Source organism: Hetaerina americana, unplaced genomic scaffold, assembly GCF_022747635.1.
Source record: "Hetaerina americana unplaced genomic scaffold, ioHetAmer1.1.p SCAF_1, whole genome shotgun sequence".
In the NCBI taxonomy this organism is placed as follows: Eukaryota; Metazoa; Arthropoda; class Insecta; order Odonata; family Calopterygidae; genus Hetaerina; species Hetaerina americana.
In genome coordinates this window covers 49,489,596-49,505,692 of record NW_027286069.1, presented here as the reverse complement: position 1 = coordinate 49,505,692, position 16,097 = coordinate 49,489,596, and the positions used below count along the sequence as shown (strand labels likewise).

At 34.8% G+C, this 16,097-nt stretch overlaps 1 protein-coding gene across 1 annotated transcript; it reads left to right on the top strand.

The window, feature by feature from the left end:
* Positions 1 to 58: 58 nt before the first annotated feature.
* LOC139685689 (pentatricopeptide repeat-containing protein 1, mitochondrial) lies at positions 59 to 14,472 on the top strand. Its single transcript, XM_071582685.1, has 11 exons — positions 59 to 542; positions 627 to 755; positions 841 to 1,012; positions 2,516 to 2,664; positions 3,957 to 4,130; positions 6,748 to 6,986; positions 7,908 to 8,031; positions 8,373 to 8,477; positions 9,957 to 10,087; positions 12,715 to 12,886; positions 14,240 to 14,472. Exons 1-11 carry the CDS (start codon positions 234 to 236, stop codon positions 14,429 to 14,431), a joined length of 1,896 nt encoding a protein of 631 aa, XP_071438786.1. The 5' UTR covers positions 59 to 233; the 3' UTR covers positions 14,432 to 14,472.
* Positions 14,473 to 16,097: the final 1,625 nt, after the last annotated feature.

The following is a 16,097-nucleotide window of genomic DNA, read 5'->3' as shown; positions in this document are numbered from 1 at the left end:
TGGAAATATTCAAAAGCTTCATAAGACAAACGAAAATAGCATTTCAGTATCATCTGTCCCAGTGGTAAAGCAGTAAATAGTACGGGAGAATGTTAATTGCGATAATAAAGCTCCAATAAAACAGTATAGTTAGTACTTCAGCGTCAACAAATTGCCTCGAAAAATGAAAATGGATTTCTGTTGAGAACGAGTGCTGTCATCATCTGAGTAGCATTTTTCTTCCGGAATAAATAATGATATCGAAAGCCATTTTCAGGTATTCCGCCCTGCGCTCAGGCAGAAACTGTGATAGTTACATTTCCAAATCCCGAAGATACAGCGAAAAGGCACAGCTATCCTTAAGCAGTAGCATTTCATTACCTGAAGTTGACGACCCTGATAAATTCGGTATCTACAGCCGGCCAACCAATCAATATGAATTGGTCAAACCAGACAGAAAGGATGAAATTGAAGAGGAGAAAATTGAGAAAAAAATTTCTAGAACGTATAATCATGACACCAAATGCACCAAACAAATCAAAGAACTTCTAAAGCAAAGAAAGGTATCATATGCAGCGGTTCTAATTGGCTACCTAATTTATATTGTGTGCTGTTGTAAAACGGAAATAATAATGTTATTGATTTAGGTTTCGGAAGCCTTAAGCATCCTGGATAATGGAGAGATCTCAAAACCGGATGGGTATGTCTATGGTTTATTGATCAAAGGCTGTGGAAATGTTGGTTATACCAAGAAAGCCTTCCAGTTGTTCAATCAGGTGAAATCTTACGTAGCTGGTTCTTGTTGGAAGGGTTTTCTTATGAGTTTTGCATTTAGTGATTCTTAAACTGGCACATTTACAGATGAAGAAGCGTGGTATCAAGCCGAGGCCATCCGTGTACACATCACTTTTCAATGCATGTTCCAATAGCCCTTGGAAAGAAGACACACTAGCGAGAGCAACCCATTTAATGAATTCATTGGAGAGAGTCGGATATGAGCCAAATGACATAAATTACAACGCTATGATTAAAGGTAGTCTGCTGATGATTTTGTTATTCATTAATGTATAATCATTGGGTTTATGATCATAAGGAACTTCAGTGTAATCGTTGCATATTCAGGGGAACTGCCTGATGCATCGCATTTTTTTCTTTGAATTTATATTTGTAGCTCCCTGTCTACCAACCCAACTTTTTTTACCTTAGTTGCTCAAGTAATTGTATTTAATAGTACATACGTAAGAGAGTGAAATGAATGTGCACCTAAAAGGAAGGGACTGAAGTTAAATAATAGTTTGTGCAATCCAGGAAACATGTAGGATATGTGAGGATCGAGATGGTGAGGTGGCTATCGTACTGGCTTCCCACCCAGAGGGACCGGGTTCAAATCCCGGCAGTGTTGATTATTTTTCAGTGGTATCTCGATCCCTACTTCTTCGTGGAGGGCACTTTGAGTGAGTACGCCGTCCGTCTGATGGGACGTTAAGCTGAGGACCCTTTGGCGCCTTTCGTCAAGAGAAGGCTAATGCCGACGCCGGGTTTCTCTCCACCCTTCCTCCTTTTCTGTCCATCCCTAATGGCGCAAATGACCTCAGCAGTCGGTCGCCTCCCCTCAAAACGACTACTACCATGTATGAAATGTCTGGCAAGGGTCGCAGTACTCTTGATAATTTTCCAAGATTATTAGCAACCGTAATCGAAGATTTAATAGACAAGAGATGTTTCTTATTCTATAATGCAATATACCCTTGAACATCCTCTGTGGGACCAAATGTTTGATTGGATAAGCAAATTAGTTGATTTGAGAACATTCAAAATGATTTCATAAGTATATTTTTATAAATATATTGGTTGAAACAAAGGGTAAAGTATTCATATAAAGCCAATAGATTTAGAAGGTGATTATTTTGTAAAACCATAATGTAGTTTTGGTACTTACGTATAATAACATTAATATTTATTTGGATATGAAATGCAAAAAAATCTCTTTAAGTCTTATTCAGATGTGATATGATTTTGCCATCAACTATGTCTCCCTTCTGGCGTATTATCTTTGTCATCTCCTCCATTGTTATGAATGCCACAGCAATCAATAACAGGTCATTATTTGCAAAGCTATCTCTAATCTTAATCCTACTGCACCAAAACTATGCATAATCTCTGCCACTCTATGTTTAACATTGTGAAAGGAAGACAATTAGCACAACATAAAGTCACTAGCAGGTTTTCTGTGATAATTTAATTCATGGGAAATTTGATGTAATTAATCTATGTGATACATCATTTATATTTATGACCTATTACTTTCTGCTAAAGTTTGCATAAAATAATTATTTGAAACAACTAACATGGTATCTTCATCATCATTATATTCGTCCACAAATTTCTCTATAATTATAGGATAGTCCACCTTTTTTGTATTTTTTCATGATGTGTGTCCAATTCTCTAATTGCTTAGTTGTTAATCATGTAATCATATCTTTCACAAACTCACACTTAGATACAAAAATAGTTTTCATGATTCCTTATTTTTCAGCCTTTGGACGTGGTGGTGATATAAATTGTGCTTTTCGACTTGTCGATCAAATGATTGACAGGGGCATTGGAGTGGCCTCTTCAACTTTTGCATTTCTACTTCAAGCATGCGTGTCTGACAAAGAGGCTGGATTTCGTCATGCTGTTATTGTAAGTCGTAACCCTATTTAATAAACTTTCTTTTGAATTATTTTCATAGGTCTTAAGTTTAAAAATCATGTCAGGATTTATCTTGGGCCTAAAATCATCGAGTTAACATTTTAAACCACCAACATGTTTATCCTCCAGTACGCCAGCACTACATATGTAGTCCATCAACTCATGTCCATTGAAACTTTCTTTCTATTTTTTATTACTCAGACTTTGTAATATAACCTATAAGCAGCACCTCCTCATCTTTTATTGAACACTTGTAGCTTTCCAATTCTCCAAACAAATGTCTTGGTATGAACTGTGGTTATGAACTGAAGCATGGGAATATTTGTCACTTTCTTCATGCTCTTCTCAAAATTCCTTTTTTGGGCTCAACATCGTGAAGAGACAGTTTGACCCTCTCTTCATATTCTTTGAGTCTTTCCTGATAATACACATATCTGGACTCCAGCATCTTTGTATTCCTTTATCATAGAAACTAAATATCACTCATCGCTGTTGTATCCCATACGACACCTCTCGATAACTTAGTGTTTTTGAATTGGGACATGATTGTAATAAGGAGACCCAATCATGGACAAATGTTTTATTCTAGGATCTTTACCGATCCATAATTCACATGGCCTGATGCCTCCTGCTGGTAGACTTTCAATACTATTAAGAATATGCACTATAATATGACTAGCATAGCTCACATTATTTTGGAAGTTTTATATTTGGATTAGAGTACTTTAGGGTCCTTTCTCTCCCAATGATTATAAAAGTTTCATAATCACTGTCGCTATTCTGGTAAGGTGTATACAGCACTGTTAATCTCTGGATGATCCAGTTCCTTGCGGAACCTCTTTAGCTCTACTTCGCCAAACTCTCACATGATGTTGCTTGCAAATATCTCCACATTTTACAGTGTGTTCTTGATTTCAGACTTCTTTCTACAAATGAAACTAAGGTGAAATTTTGTGAAGAGCTCTTTAAATACAACTACCCACTGCTTTTTCTTAAAAAACCTGAATACATCAGTTGATTCTTCAATATTCAATTGTTCCTGGCTCCACTTTGTGGAAATTCATGTTAATTAAATGAAGAATAAGGAAAGTGGAAAGATACATTGTATTCTTCATTTAATTAACATCAGTTGATATTTATTTTATAGGTTTTGTTCGTTTCTTCCTGTTGTCTAATGGTAAATGCATGCATGTCATTTAGGAAATATTTTGCTAAAGCCATTTAAATATTTTATAATCTGTAATAATTAAACTATTGAAATTAATTTTTGAAATAATTTTCAGGTGTGGGACAAAATGCTGAAGAATGGAATCCATCCCACTGTATATACATATAATCTATTACTCAGATGCTGTAAAGACTGTGGCTGTGGAGAAGGCATTGACCTCAAAAAGCTGTCAAGCCATGATAGCATAATTCAAATTGCTGGAAGAAATGCCCAGGATCCCCTTTCAATGGTATTGTAATGAACTTTTCAACTTCTGCTATGTGTTAAAAGGCCATTGCAGGTGGTTCATACTCTGGCCCTGCAAAGTTTTTGAATTTGAGTTTTCATCTGATTGAGTCGATCAATGTTAGATTTAAAATTAATGGATTTGTCAAAAGTATCCAAATCCTAGGAAATTCTGTTGAAATTAAGATATCTTTCCCTGCTCGAAAGAAAAGGAAAGTACACCGTTGTTTTTAGCTATTTCATGACTATGTCTTTGCAATTAAAACTGTTGCAGGGAAGAAGTAGGTAGATATTCAATTGTGTTTAATTCATATCATTCATGTAGCATTGATTGTTTTTTTCCAGATATTGGTTGTTATTCTGGATGATTAAGATTTTTTTGTGGGTGCCCAATTCCATATTTACTTATTTGCAGATGAAAAAATTGTCCACTTAATATCACACTACTCCTGCTTCACCCCTTTGTCCCTTTCCCTGCTGCATTGCACCAGGTTCCACATGTGAGGCTGTGAGGCACGTGTGACTTTTTATTTGAAAGTTTGTCTCACTAATTCATATGATATTTATACTGGGTGCGGCAACTTAACTTCCTTTTTTCAACGCCAACTTGCATTGAAAAAAGGAAGTTATGTTGCCGCACCCTGTATCAACCTCTTTAAAAAATACTCGAATTCAATCATTAGCCTATAACTTTTTCTGGCAACTAGTGGTGTGTAGCCTGTGAGACCTCATTATTCAATTATAAATACATGTATCAGAAGGGAATAATGTTTGTTCAATATTCAATTTTTATTCAAGTCTTATCGTAATGATTTTTAAATAGAGTTTTGTATTGCGCAATCACAGTAATGTAGCAGGTAATTTTTATGTTAACTATGGCTCTATGACATCTCTGAAAGTATCCAAACTGACATATGAAAGTTAGTTCCAACTTCTCACCGCGTTGAATCAAAAATAATGCCAAAATATTCTTCAAATAATTCTCAACTTATGTGGTTCTATTCACTGGATTCTTTTCAAAAGTGTTCCTTCAGTTTTTTTTTAACTGTAGCTGATGCAGCACCACTGCAAATACCTGAAAGGCAACCTCATCACATTGGGGTACAATCAGGATGATGGGGTATTACAAAGCATTCAAAGTGTTATCACTAATGTGCACAAAATATATAAGAATTTAGAAAGTAACTTTGAGGTTATAAAAAATTCTAAATTTTGCTCAACTTAATAAATTGAATGTCCAAATGTGTGGCAAATCAGAAAAAACTCCGCAGCACATGAAGAGTGTCGCAGATGCCACCGAATATGAGGAAGAACTCTTTGACACTCTCAAGAAAAGGTGCAACAGGGAAAGTTAGTGCGCAGAAATGAATTTCTTCAACAAAGAAAGTGTTTCTAGAACAGTGCTAGATTTCTTAAGCAAGGGGAAGTTTCCAGTAATGCTGGCAAGTATGGCCGTACAAGAGTCTTTAGGGAACAGTTTTATGAGCTGGTCGACTGGTTGAAGCGGCCAATTATATGCACATGCTGTATTAGCCTGAACTGGCTTCATTTAACAGCTATCAGAAGCAAAGCTCATTTTATCATGGGTGGACAATTTCCATGGCATCTGATTATCATTCAGAGATTTTCAAAGTTGTTTTCATCTACTTTTAAACATTTTCATGGAAGTAAATGTAGTTGTTATGGGTAAACCACCTAATGTCAGCACCAGACATTCAAATATGACAACAAATACGAACTGAATTTTTTCTTAAGAATAGAGAAAACGATGTCTCCTGCCTTACGATTGCAAGTATAACCCCGTGTAGCTAGTAAGGGTCCAAGTGAAGACAGATGTTTTGGAAAAGAAAACTAAATTAAAGTGGGAGTATGTGGAAAATGTCACCAATCAGACATTGGTTGGGGGACTAAAGAAGACAGTGTGTGTTCAACAGGTGAAAGAATTTTAGGAGGGCAATGTGATATTAAGTTGGATTGAGGAAAGCAGTGCTAGAGAGAGTTGTAGAGAACTTAGCATCTAAAGAATCTACAAGAATCCTGTGAAGAAGCAATTATTGAATGTTGAAAAAGGAAAGAGATTCCATCCCCTCTAAAACCTGCCCATGCTTTATGGCTGTAATACTAAAGTACAAGCATGGTTTCCCCTATTCCTCAATTTTTACTGAATCCAAATTGGTTTTGCATCAAGTTGACTTCAATCTTTCCTTCTATCCTTCAACTATATGGATGCATACGACAGCAGGCTGAAGATTCGATACTTCCCACATATCTTGGTTCTCAATTTATTTGGTATCATAACTATTCCACTTCACTCGGTCCTCCAGTAAACTTCCACTGCTTAGGTAGTAGCTATCTTTCATTTTTAGGAATGAATTGTCAAGTGTAAAAAACAAAAATCATTATAATTTTAAATAAATATATGTAATGTTGTCTGAGTTTTTAATGCAGCCATGTCTTAAAATTTTTCAAATTATTTACATTTTGTTGTTGGAAAAAATGGTACTTTTGAGTATTTTGTGTCAATTATTCTAAAGCTCTAATTCAGATTATAAACATGTGTGGACATTGGTGGTTGTTAACCCTTATTATGTGATTGATGTTAAATATTTTCTTGTATGCAGAGAAAGGATATATTAGCCTTGCCAGTAAAATTAAAGGAAGAAAGTCCAGAAATTGGTTCCCTTGATGCTGAAAACAACATAGATGCAAAAGAAAGCAATGATAAACTCATCCAACCAGATAAAATACAAGGAAGAAAGTGTGATGAAATTATTCTTACTAATAATGAAGATAATAATAGAAATGAAATAGTATCTAGTGAATTGGATAAATATTTGAACCCAGCCTCACCACAGGACAGGTAATTATGAACTTATAATTGGCCTCCTTTTCTCTTAATAATGAAACAAAAATTGAAATAAACCAGTATCATGATATCTCATTGTGAAATATTGAAAAAACGAGTATACAAAGTCATACGAATTCAGTTGCAATGTATTTTAAATGTGTAATATGCTTAAGAAATTATATCCAGTGGCAAGGTATAGTGATTACAAAATATGTATTCGGTATTATCACCAAAAAGACAAATACTATGTTCAAAGCAATGTAACAATTTCAAAGCATAAAAATCATTCCCCTTGACCGGAATTCGCACGTGTCCCTCAATGTCTGGCCAAGTGCTTTTGCCAGTTAAGGTACCATGGTATCCTCTTGCACTCTGACATATTGGGAGCTTTAAAGGAACAAGATGTTATGACAAGATACAGTGCATACAATGTCAACTAGCTCAAGCATGCGGCCATATATTGAGGGATCCGGGTTCAAATCTTGGTCAAGGCAAATGATTTTTACACTTTGAAATTGTTGCATTGTAATGAACATTGGCAGATGACTCCATTAATAAGTTACCGTTTTAGAATTTGACTATGCTGAAAGCTTTAATTTGATCTCCTGTGAATTCTTTTGTGAATTTTATATTCATGTTTAATAAAAATTAGGTCAATATATGAAAATTATTTTATAAAATATATGTGTTTGAATTTCTCCATAGTCCAATGAAGGTATTATTATGTATTTACATATTTGTCTTTGAGAGTGCTTTTTTTGGACCATGCCACTGTTTGATTCTTACAATTCTTTTTGGATAATACCTGGAATTCCTACATACTATATATTCTTTTCACAAAGTGATTTCTTTTTATATGGGCATTTACCACATACTTGTTAAAACAAAAGCTATATGCCTATAAACATGTCCTAATGTCATTCTCTGTTCAAGATTTCAAATCCTAGGTGGCTGTGTGGGATTTCTGAAGCAGATGGCCAAGAAAGGTGTCAAACCAAATATCAAGACTTTCACTCAACTTCTGGATGTTATCCCTCAAACAGAATCAGCTGAGAAGGTTTCTTAATTTGCATCTTTATATCTGTATTGCTTGATAAACTTTTGTCTTCATCATTCATCCATTAATTTTGTTACATGTACTAATTCCACTTAGTATCTCATTAATATTCTATTTTTCCAATTGTTATTCATTAGTACATTTGCATTATTAAGAAATTCATTATGTTGAGTAAATAGTAGTGAAATAATGCCAACAAGAAGCAGAATGCTATCATATATCTAGGCTTTGTCAGAGATTTAATAGACTCATAGTCATCATATATACGTATTTTAATCCTCTTCATGGAAATGAAATATTTGCATTATTTTCTATTATTTGTACCCATTATGTTTTTTCAGGAACTGATTTTGGCTCTAGAAAAAGTCAATCTGGAAATGGATATTGAATTTTACAACATGTTGATGAAAAACCGAACAATAAGATATGACTACGAAGGTGCACGGGTATGTTTAGTTATCTATATTAATTATAATAATGATAATTATTTATCCAATAACAGATATAACAATTCAGCATATAAACTGGTATTTATTAGACATACATAAATGAAAATGATAAATGTCTCAAGGCAACTATTATGTAAATGACAATGTTGTACTCTCACAAATAGAAAAATAGTACTAATTATTCAAGTGAAAATTCTTTTTATTTGCCATTCTTTTCTTTTTTGAAATAAGCCTATTCATTGTAAATTATGGAGTTTATCCAACCTTTGAAAATTATTTTTAATGAACTCTGTGTATTTAAATTGTAAACTTATCATAGGAAGTAATAGGAATCATTGGAATGTATTCTAGGTGTTTGCAAGCATTAGGTTAAGCTATGGTATGGTGCTGATTGTCTGATGTCTTATTACTTGATGGGCAGGTATTTGTTAAGCCCAGTAAGAGGCATTCTGTTTCCTCCCATCTACCTCCTTCCCAATTCCCTCCTCTCTCAATGCTAGTGGCTAGAAATATGAATCACTTTTTTTTGCCACACTAAAGTTATTCACTTACTTAATCAAAAGTGTAAAATTGCTCTCAAATATTTCTCAATAGTGAGTTTTCGGCAATGCAATTGAAGAACTGCTTAGTTTTTTTAAACTGACATTTGAACAATCTCTCTTACACCTAAAAAAAAATAAGTTTAGAAAAGGGAAAATCAGAGGTGAAACTACTTGTAGGAAAATTATTCAGAAAAAATGTATTGGATGATCCTTACATTAGCATGATGTAGTATCTGAAGGCATCAAATGTTCGATCGGGAGAGAGTGATGGTGAAGAAGATAAGGGGCTAGTGGAATTGCCAGGAGCTTTAGGAAGTCAGCTCACAGTGGACCACAGTTGCCAGTGTCAATCCAAGCAAGAGTTGGCTCACATGTCCTTACCTGCTTATCAGCTTGCTTATCAGGGCAAGAAAACAGTGATGGAATGAATCTTGCAACTGTCGATGTTATATACATTTGAATCTTGTTTTGATTTTTTTGCATAATGATGAGGTGTAGGTGAAAATTTTAAGTAATTGACTAGCAGTCATTTTAACTCAGCCAAATTTTCAATTGGGTGAATAGAATGAATTATGGGGTAATGAAAATGATAAAGATGATTTTAAATAATTTTGTAAAAGATAAATATAAGAATTTTGTACTATAAGCCTCTTGAAGTAGAGTCATCATAGAGAGAAATTCCAATTATGAAGACAGTCTGTACATCTTGATGCCTGTGTTTTCGTTAATGGTATGAATAGACTTATAGCTTTGATGTGATAAATATGAAAAATATTTTAATAAAATAAGGTACATTTTGATGAATTGTATCAAACTTTGATAATGGTAAAAAATATACCTATTGGTAATGAACATGGAAGCAATGTAAGGGGAAATGATAATCCCATTCCTAAAATTGTATTACAGATAATTTTTTTTTTCATTTTTTCTAAAGTTTGTTCTCCCAATGATGTCAGCCAAAGGCATATCTCCTAACATAATGTCTTACGGAATTTTAGCCATGGGTTGCAGAAACAAGCATGCAGCTAGACAATTTATGGATGAAATGAAAGCAGCTGGATTTAGGTAAGCCAAGTTTATGAAAGAGTTATGTAAGCTGAATTATAATGACCTATAACTTCATATTTTTTACTTAGATACAAAAAATGGTGCTAATTTGGGAAGTTTGGACTCGGGGAGATTCATCCGTCACTACTTGAAACATGAAAATACTATCATATTCGAGTCATAAAGATACAGTTTTAAACATTTTCCTGAATCTTTTAGTAGTTCAGCAGCAATGTCGTCTACCCCACAACCGTATTTGATTTCATCTCCCTTAATGCCCTTTCTAAGCCTAAGTTCTTTCCCATACAATTCCTCTATACATTCCTTCCATTTCTCTTGGACCTTTTCTGTTTCAACTATTATCTTACCAGACTTATCTCTAACTGTTAACTCAGATCTTCCCTTCTTACTTCCAGATAGTGTTTCAACAGACTTTTATAGAGCTCCAATGTCACCCTTCCTCAGTAACCTTTCGACATCCTTGCATTAAATTTGAGACAGACTATGTTAGAGTCAATAATTGCCTTTTCAATAAATGGTATCCTTTCCGAGTAATACATGCAAGTTGCAAATCGCTTGGCTTATCGATGTCGCTTAGGGGTCTTCCTTTGTTTCTGTTTACACAATATACAGGTGTTGTGAGAATGGAGCCGTCAAGAGAGCACTTTCGGGTAATGATTTTATAAGTGGTTTAAATGCATCTGAAAGCCTTGATCCTTTGCAATGGATCTTCAGGACCTTGCTCCTTCCCATACAACAATTATTCAGAAGTTTCAAGAATTTAGGGGAGATTGAAGTTCTATGGAAGACAAGGAGAGGAATGGGCATATCGGGGCCTGCAGTGACTGTGGAAAATATCACCGCTGTGGAAAAACTGGTTTGTGAAAACAATCTAAGGATATGAAAGTGTCACTGCAGATTGCATTGCTGGTAGTTTCCAAAATCCTACACGAAAATCTTCGAGTCATGATATTTTTATCTCAATGGGTGCTTCACACTTTTACAGAGTTACAAAAGCACATCCATGTTGAATGGTGCGAAGAAATGTTGGAAAGATTTGGGAGGCAACTATAGGCACATTTCTGACATAGTTACTGGCGGCAAAATGTGGCTTCATCAGTTTGATCCTGAAAATTAGCACCAGTCGACTGGATGGATTTTTTTTCCAACAAACATCCACCAACAAAAGTGAAGCAGTGTCAGAAATAAAATGGCATGAGAATTGATTTAGCAAAGAATTGTTACTGCTCTGTGGTAAACAATAGTATGTCTACCAAAAGTTCATGTAAAGCTTCAAGAATGGCAGCTGATGACAGGACTGCAGGGAATCGTCCTGCGCCATGACAATCCATCTGCGCACACAGCCAACCTTACAATTCAGTCCCTGGAGTCAACAGGGGTTAAACTAATGACTCGCCCACCTTACAGATATGACCTGGCTAACTAACCGGTTTTTATACCCTATTGATTTCTTCCTCCTTATGATTGCTTGGTGGCATGTATACCTGAACAATGACCAAGTTTTTTGGTTGTGCTTTTACCTCTACTAGTAATATGCTATCCGTTCCTTGCTTTATGTTGCCCTCCACTGTATATTACTATATAACTTTACTCCAGTAAACCCCACTATCCTTCCATCTCAACTCACATAGACCTAAAATATCAATGTTTCCTCTTTCCATCTCTTGCTTCATATTCTCTAATTTGCCCATCCTTAACATTCTCCTAGCATTCCAAGTTCCTAGTCTAACTGATTCGATCTTCTTCTTCTGCATCTTTTGCACTGTTGCTGTTGGTTTTGCTTTGCTTTTTATGATAGACAGAGGAGAGAAAATGAGTCCTGGCAACTATGTGACTGTAGCTAATCGGCCATGTGTTCTAGCCTGGCAACAGGAGATGCAAGGCTGCCATGATCATCATTTCATGAAAACCTTACAATTACATAAGCATAAGCCTTGCATATGTGTATCTATCTTATTAGTCTTGTCCGTGTTTGTGAAGATAAGGCCAATCATTGGTACTGATAATTGTTTATGTGCATCCTAGATCAGTCATGCTCACACCTTGTTCCCAGTTTACAATGATTTTATTTTTCATCAGTAAACACCCATGATGGAGTTTTAAATATGATGGGCAGAGTTAATACTGCTAGATGAAATCCAATGAAGGCAGAAAGTGAGTGGAGGAAATATTGAGAGCAAGATTTGAGAAGTTGCAATAGATAGAATGATATTAGGCAAGGAGAGAAGAAAAAGGATGAGAAGAATCTTTTTAGATGACATCCGAGTAGGTTTGAAATATGGAGGATTAGAGAAAGAAATAATCTAGCGCAAACAATAGGAAGTCCGCATGATATTTTTTTCGAGTTCATGAATCATTCAAGGAATATGCCGTGTTTATTGAATTCAATACAAATATATATGTACATATTGAGGGTTCCTACATATGCTTATCCCACTTAAGTCTATGGTTACATTTATTATACAATTTTATCATTGTTGCTTTATATGTAATAGTTTCAGAAAACATCAAAAACCTAGCTTTAATCGGAAAATTACCAATTATGATGATGATGTCATTTTTACTGGCAACAGTCAATAGGGTATCCATGTTTAATTGTAAGTTTACATTTAATCCTTTCACAGACTAAATGCAGAAATAGTGGGCACATTGATGAAGTCTGCTTGCTATCGTTCAGAAGTATTCCATGTTCTTGAATTAATGGAAATTTGCATCAAAGAGGAAATTCGCCCCAATGCTCAACTTTTGCAGCGTCTGAATGATTTCAAAGTCAAAATTAGAAATGCTCTGAAAGAGGTAAGTTTTTCGGTATCCATGAGATACCTAGTCTTTGTTCTATTTGCCATTATTGAAGCTGATCTCAATTGTTAAGATTGAAAATATTAATATGATATGACCTGCATGGTATATCAATATTTCCCGGATAAATTGCTACCCTTGATGCCTATGTACATACATCTTACAGTTAAAATTAATATTTATGTACATAAATATCAATTACCCAGCGAAGGATCTTTTTTCAATGCACAATGTGCTTAACATGGTCTCATTCTTGCTTCATAATGTTAAATGCCTAAGGCGAACTCAACATGTTTCACCACTCAATGGTTGATTTAATACTGAAGTCATATCAGTGAACTTATCATCACATAAACATTACCCTGTAAGCAAACAAATTAATAAATGGTGTTTTTGCACAATGCAAGTATATTATGTGAATAAAAACTTACTTATGACATTTCACTGAACAGAGCCTTATAGATGTATTAGAGCTGAGTTTGGTTATGTAATTAACTATTTTGTGGATAAAAACATCACCAACTATTAGGAAGGGTTAAAAACGTTTGAGCATTGCTGGAAAAAGTGTGTCCACTTAAAAGGAGACTATGTTGAAAAATGAAAATAAAATTGAAGAAAAAAATGTCTCGTTTATTTGTTACGTCAAAAACTTTTCAGGCTATCCATGTAAGCTTGTGGATAATACTAAAGGTAGAATGGCTATGGTAATACTGAATCACAGCCAAGAGCTGTGGCCAAATCCTTTGGAGCTCTGCCTCCACACAAATGTTTATGTACCTTTCTAGATGACAGTGAAGCATACATTTTGTCCACCTTTCCATCAACTTGTTCTGTTACAGGAACAGTCACTTACTATCATTGTATGTCATACTAGCCGAGGTGAATACATACAAGTGGTTTTATTTCATATGTTGGTAACAATGCACTTCAGAATATTTTTTCATGCATGTCTTCCAGTTATCTATTTTTTTGATGCTAGGATGCATAATTTTATTTTAAGATAAAAATTACTTGTGTTAAATTATAAATAGTTTGTTCGCATTCTCCAAAGGTCAAATCACTCTTAACAGTGAATCAGCATAAAATTGCATTTCCACCACTTGAGGGCTAAAATTAAGTGTAGTCAAAGGTGCTTATGAAATATTCCAAACTCTGTTTTATAGGGCAAAATTACTTCTAAGCTTGCTTCCATAGGAAAAAATAAATCTAAGCCCTCTATTACTGCTAGTTAGGCAAAATCTAAATCATTTGCCCTGAAAAACTGAATACCTACCTACCTAAGCTTAAAACTGTATATTTTAAATTTTCTCTGATGGTCTTAATTACAACTTTCTTTCCTCCATGGAATAGGATAAAGTGAATGACAGCCTACATAGAACCAATCAAGTTTCAATGACCGCTTATGAAATATATTGTAAAAGACTAGCCTCATGGCTTAAGGAAGTAGACCTATCAGAAGCTGAAGACATACATCCATGGCAGCAATTTCGAAGGCACTGGAAGAAAGAGGAGGATGAACATTCTGTTGTGAATCTCCCATGATTGTTTATTACATTTTTTAAATAATAAAGCCATAAATTGCACATTTTGGTGATTTTTTAAAAATCCCTTTAGTTTCATAAAGGAACACAAAATCGTTCAGGGTCATGCCTTCTATCAGAGTAAACATGTTTGTGATTGAACTGTGTGAGCAAGAGTTGAATTAATCACCGGAAAAAGATGTTTGCCAAGAGAAAACTGCCTAATATTTGAGTAAATACATGATTTAAAAACTAAATAGCATGGCATATTTTATAATAATCATTGGTGTCATAATTAAGCTGGAGAAAAATTTAAGGAAGAGCAAAATCATTTTTTTTAATATTAAAATTTTGTAAATGGAAAGTAGAATTACCGATGTTTTTTAAAAATCAATACATAGTGTGCTTCATTCGAATGTCAAGGCCTCTCCATAACTAAGTAAACAGGAAGCTGATTTCGCCCATGATTTAAACTAGTACATGTTTGCTGAACACCAGCCCCCAGACATACTGTAGCCATGATTGCTGTTAAAAAAAAAGCAGTTTTCCTAAAATTAACTGGCTTCTCAAACCTGGATTTGAATATTTACCATCCCCATCCTCCAAACAAATTTATATCTGAAATAAATTAAACCTTAGGTTAATAAGGCTTAGCCTTCCCCCTCAATATCTACCCATAATAATTATTATCAGTGAAATAGGCAAAATAACATCATATTCAATATATATGACATTAGAAACTTATATCAATAAATGTAATGGCAAACAGATGTGCATAAGGAAATCAATATAATAGTAACAACACAGTGGAAGCAATAAGATGTTACATGCAGTCAATGATTCTATGAAACCTATTTGATTGATTATCATAGCTATTGCATATGAAGTTATTTTTGCCTGTTTCACAAATAAAGTAAACTAAGTTTTTGGCATTATTGGTTTATGTTTTACATTCCCTCTGTAATGAAATAAACATTATAAATTAAAAAGAATATCATATCTGGTATTTTACTGTTAATAATGAAATATTACATATCTGCCAAACATTCTCATTTCCATCCATTTGCCTGTAAATCACGGGGATCGAGATGGTGCGGGGGCTAACGTACTGGCTTCCCACCCTGAGGGCGCGGGTTCAAATCCCGGCGGTGTTGAATATTTTTCAGAGGTATCTCGATCCCTACTTGAGGTGCTTTGTGGAGGGCACTTTGAGTGAGTACGCCGTCCGTCGGATGGGACGTTAAACTGTGGACCCCTTGGCGCCTTTCGTAAAGAGTAGGCTAATGCCGACGCCGGGTTTCTCTCCACCCTTCATCCTTTCCTATCCATCCCCTATGGCGCAAATGACCTTAGCTGTCGGTCGCCTCCCCTCAAAACTACTACTACTACTGTAAATCACATGAGTGTAATCAATCAAAGGGTGAGGGGACATTCTAGTTTTCAATAGTTTTTTCTGGTGTACCACTTCAATTTTGCAGTTATGCTTAATATTTAACATGACAGATGAATACTATTTCTGCATTTTCCATTTTAAATATTGCTTTCCTATGTCAAATCTATTGTGTTGTCTTAAGACAAGTTTTTAGAACATTAAATTGTTATTTAAAGGCAACTGGTAAACATTTTCAACTGAAGAACTAAAATGTCACCTGATCCCATGTCAGGCTAATGTGTTCTCACATTGTTTG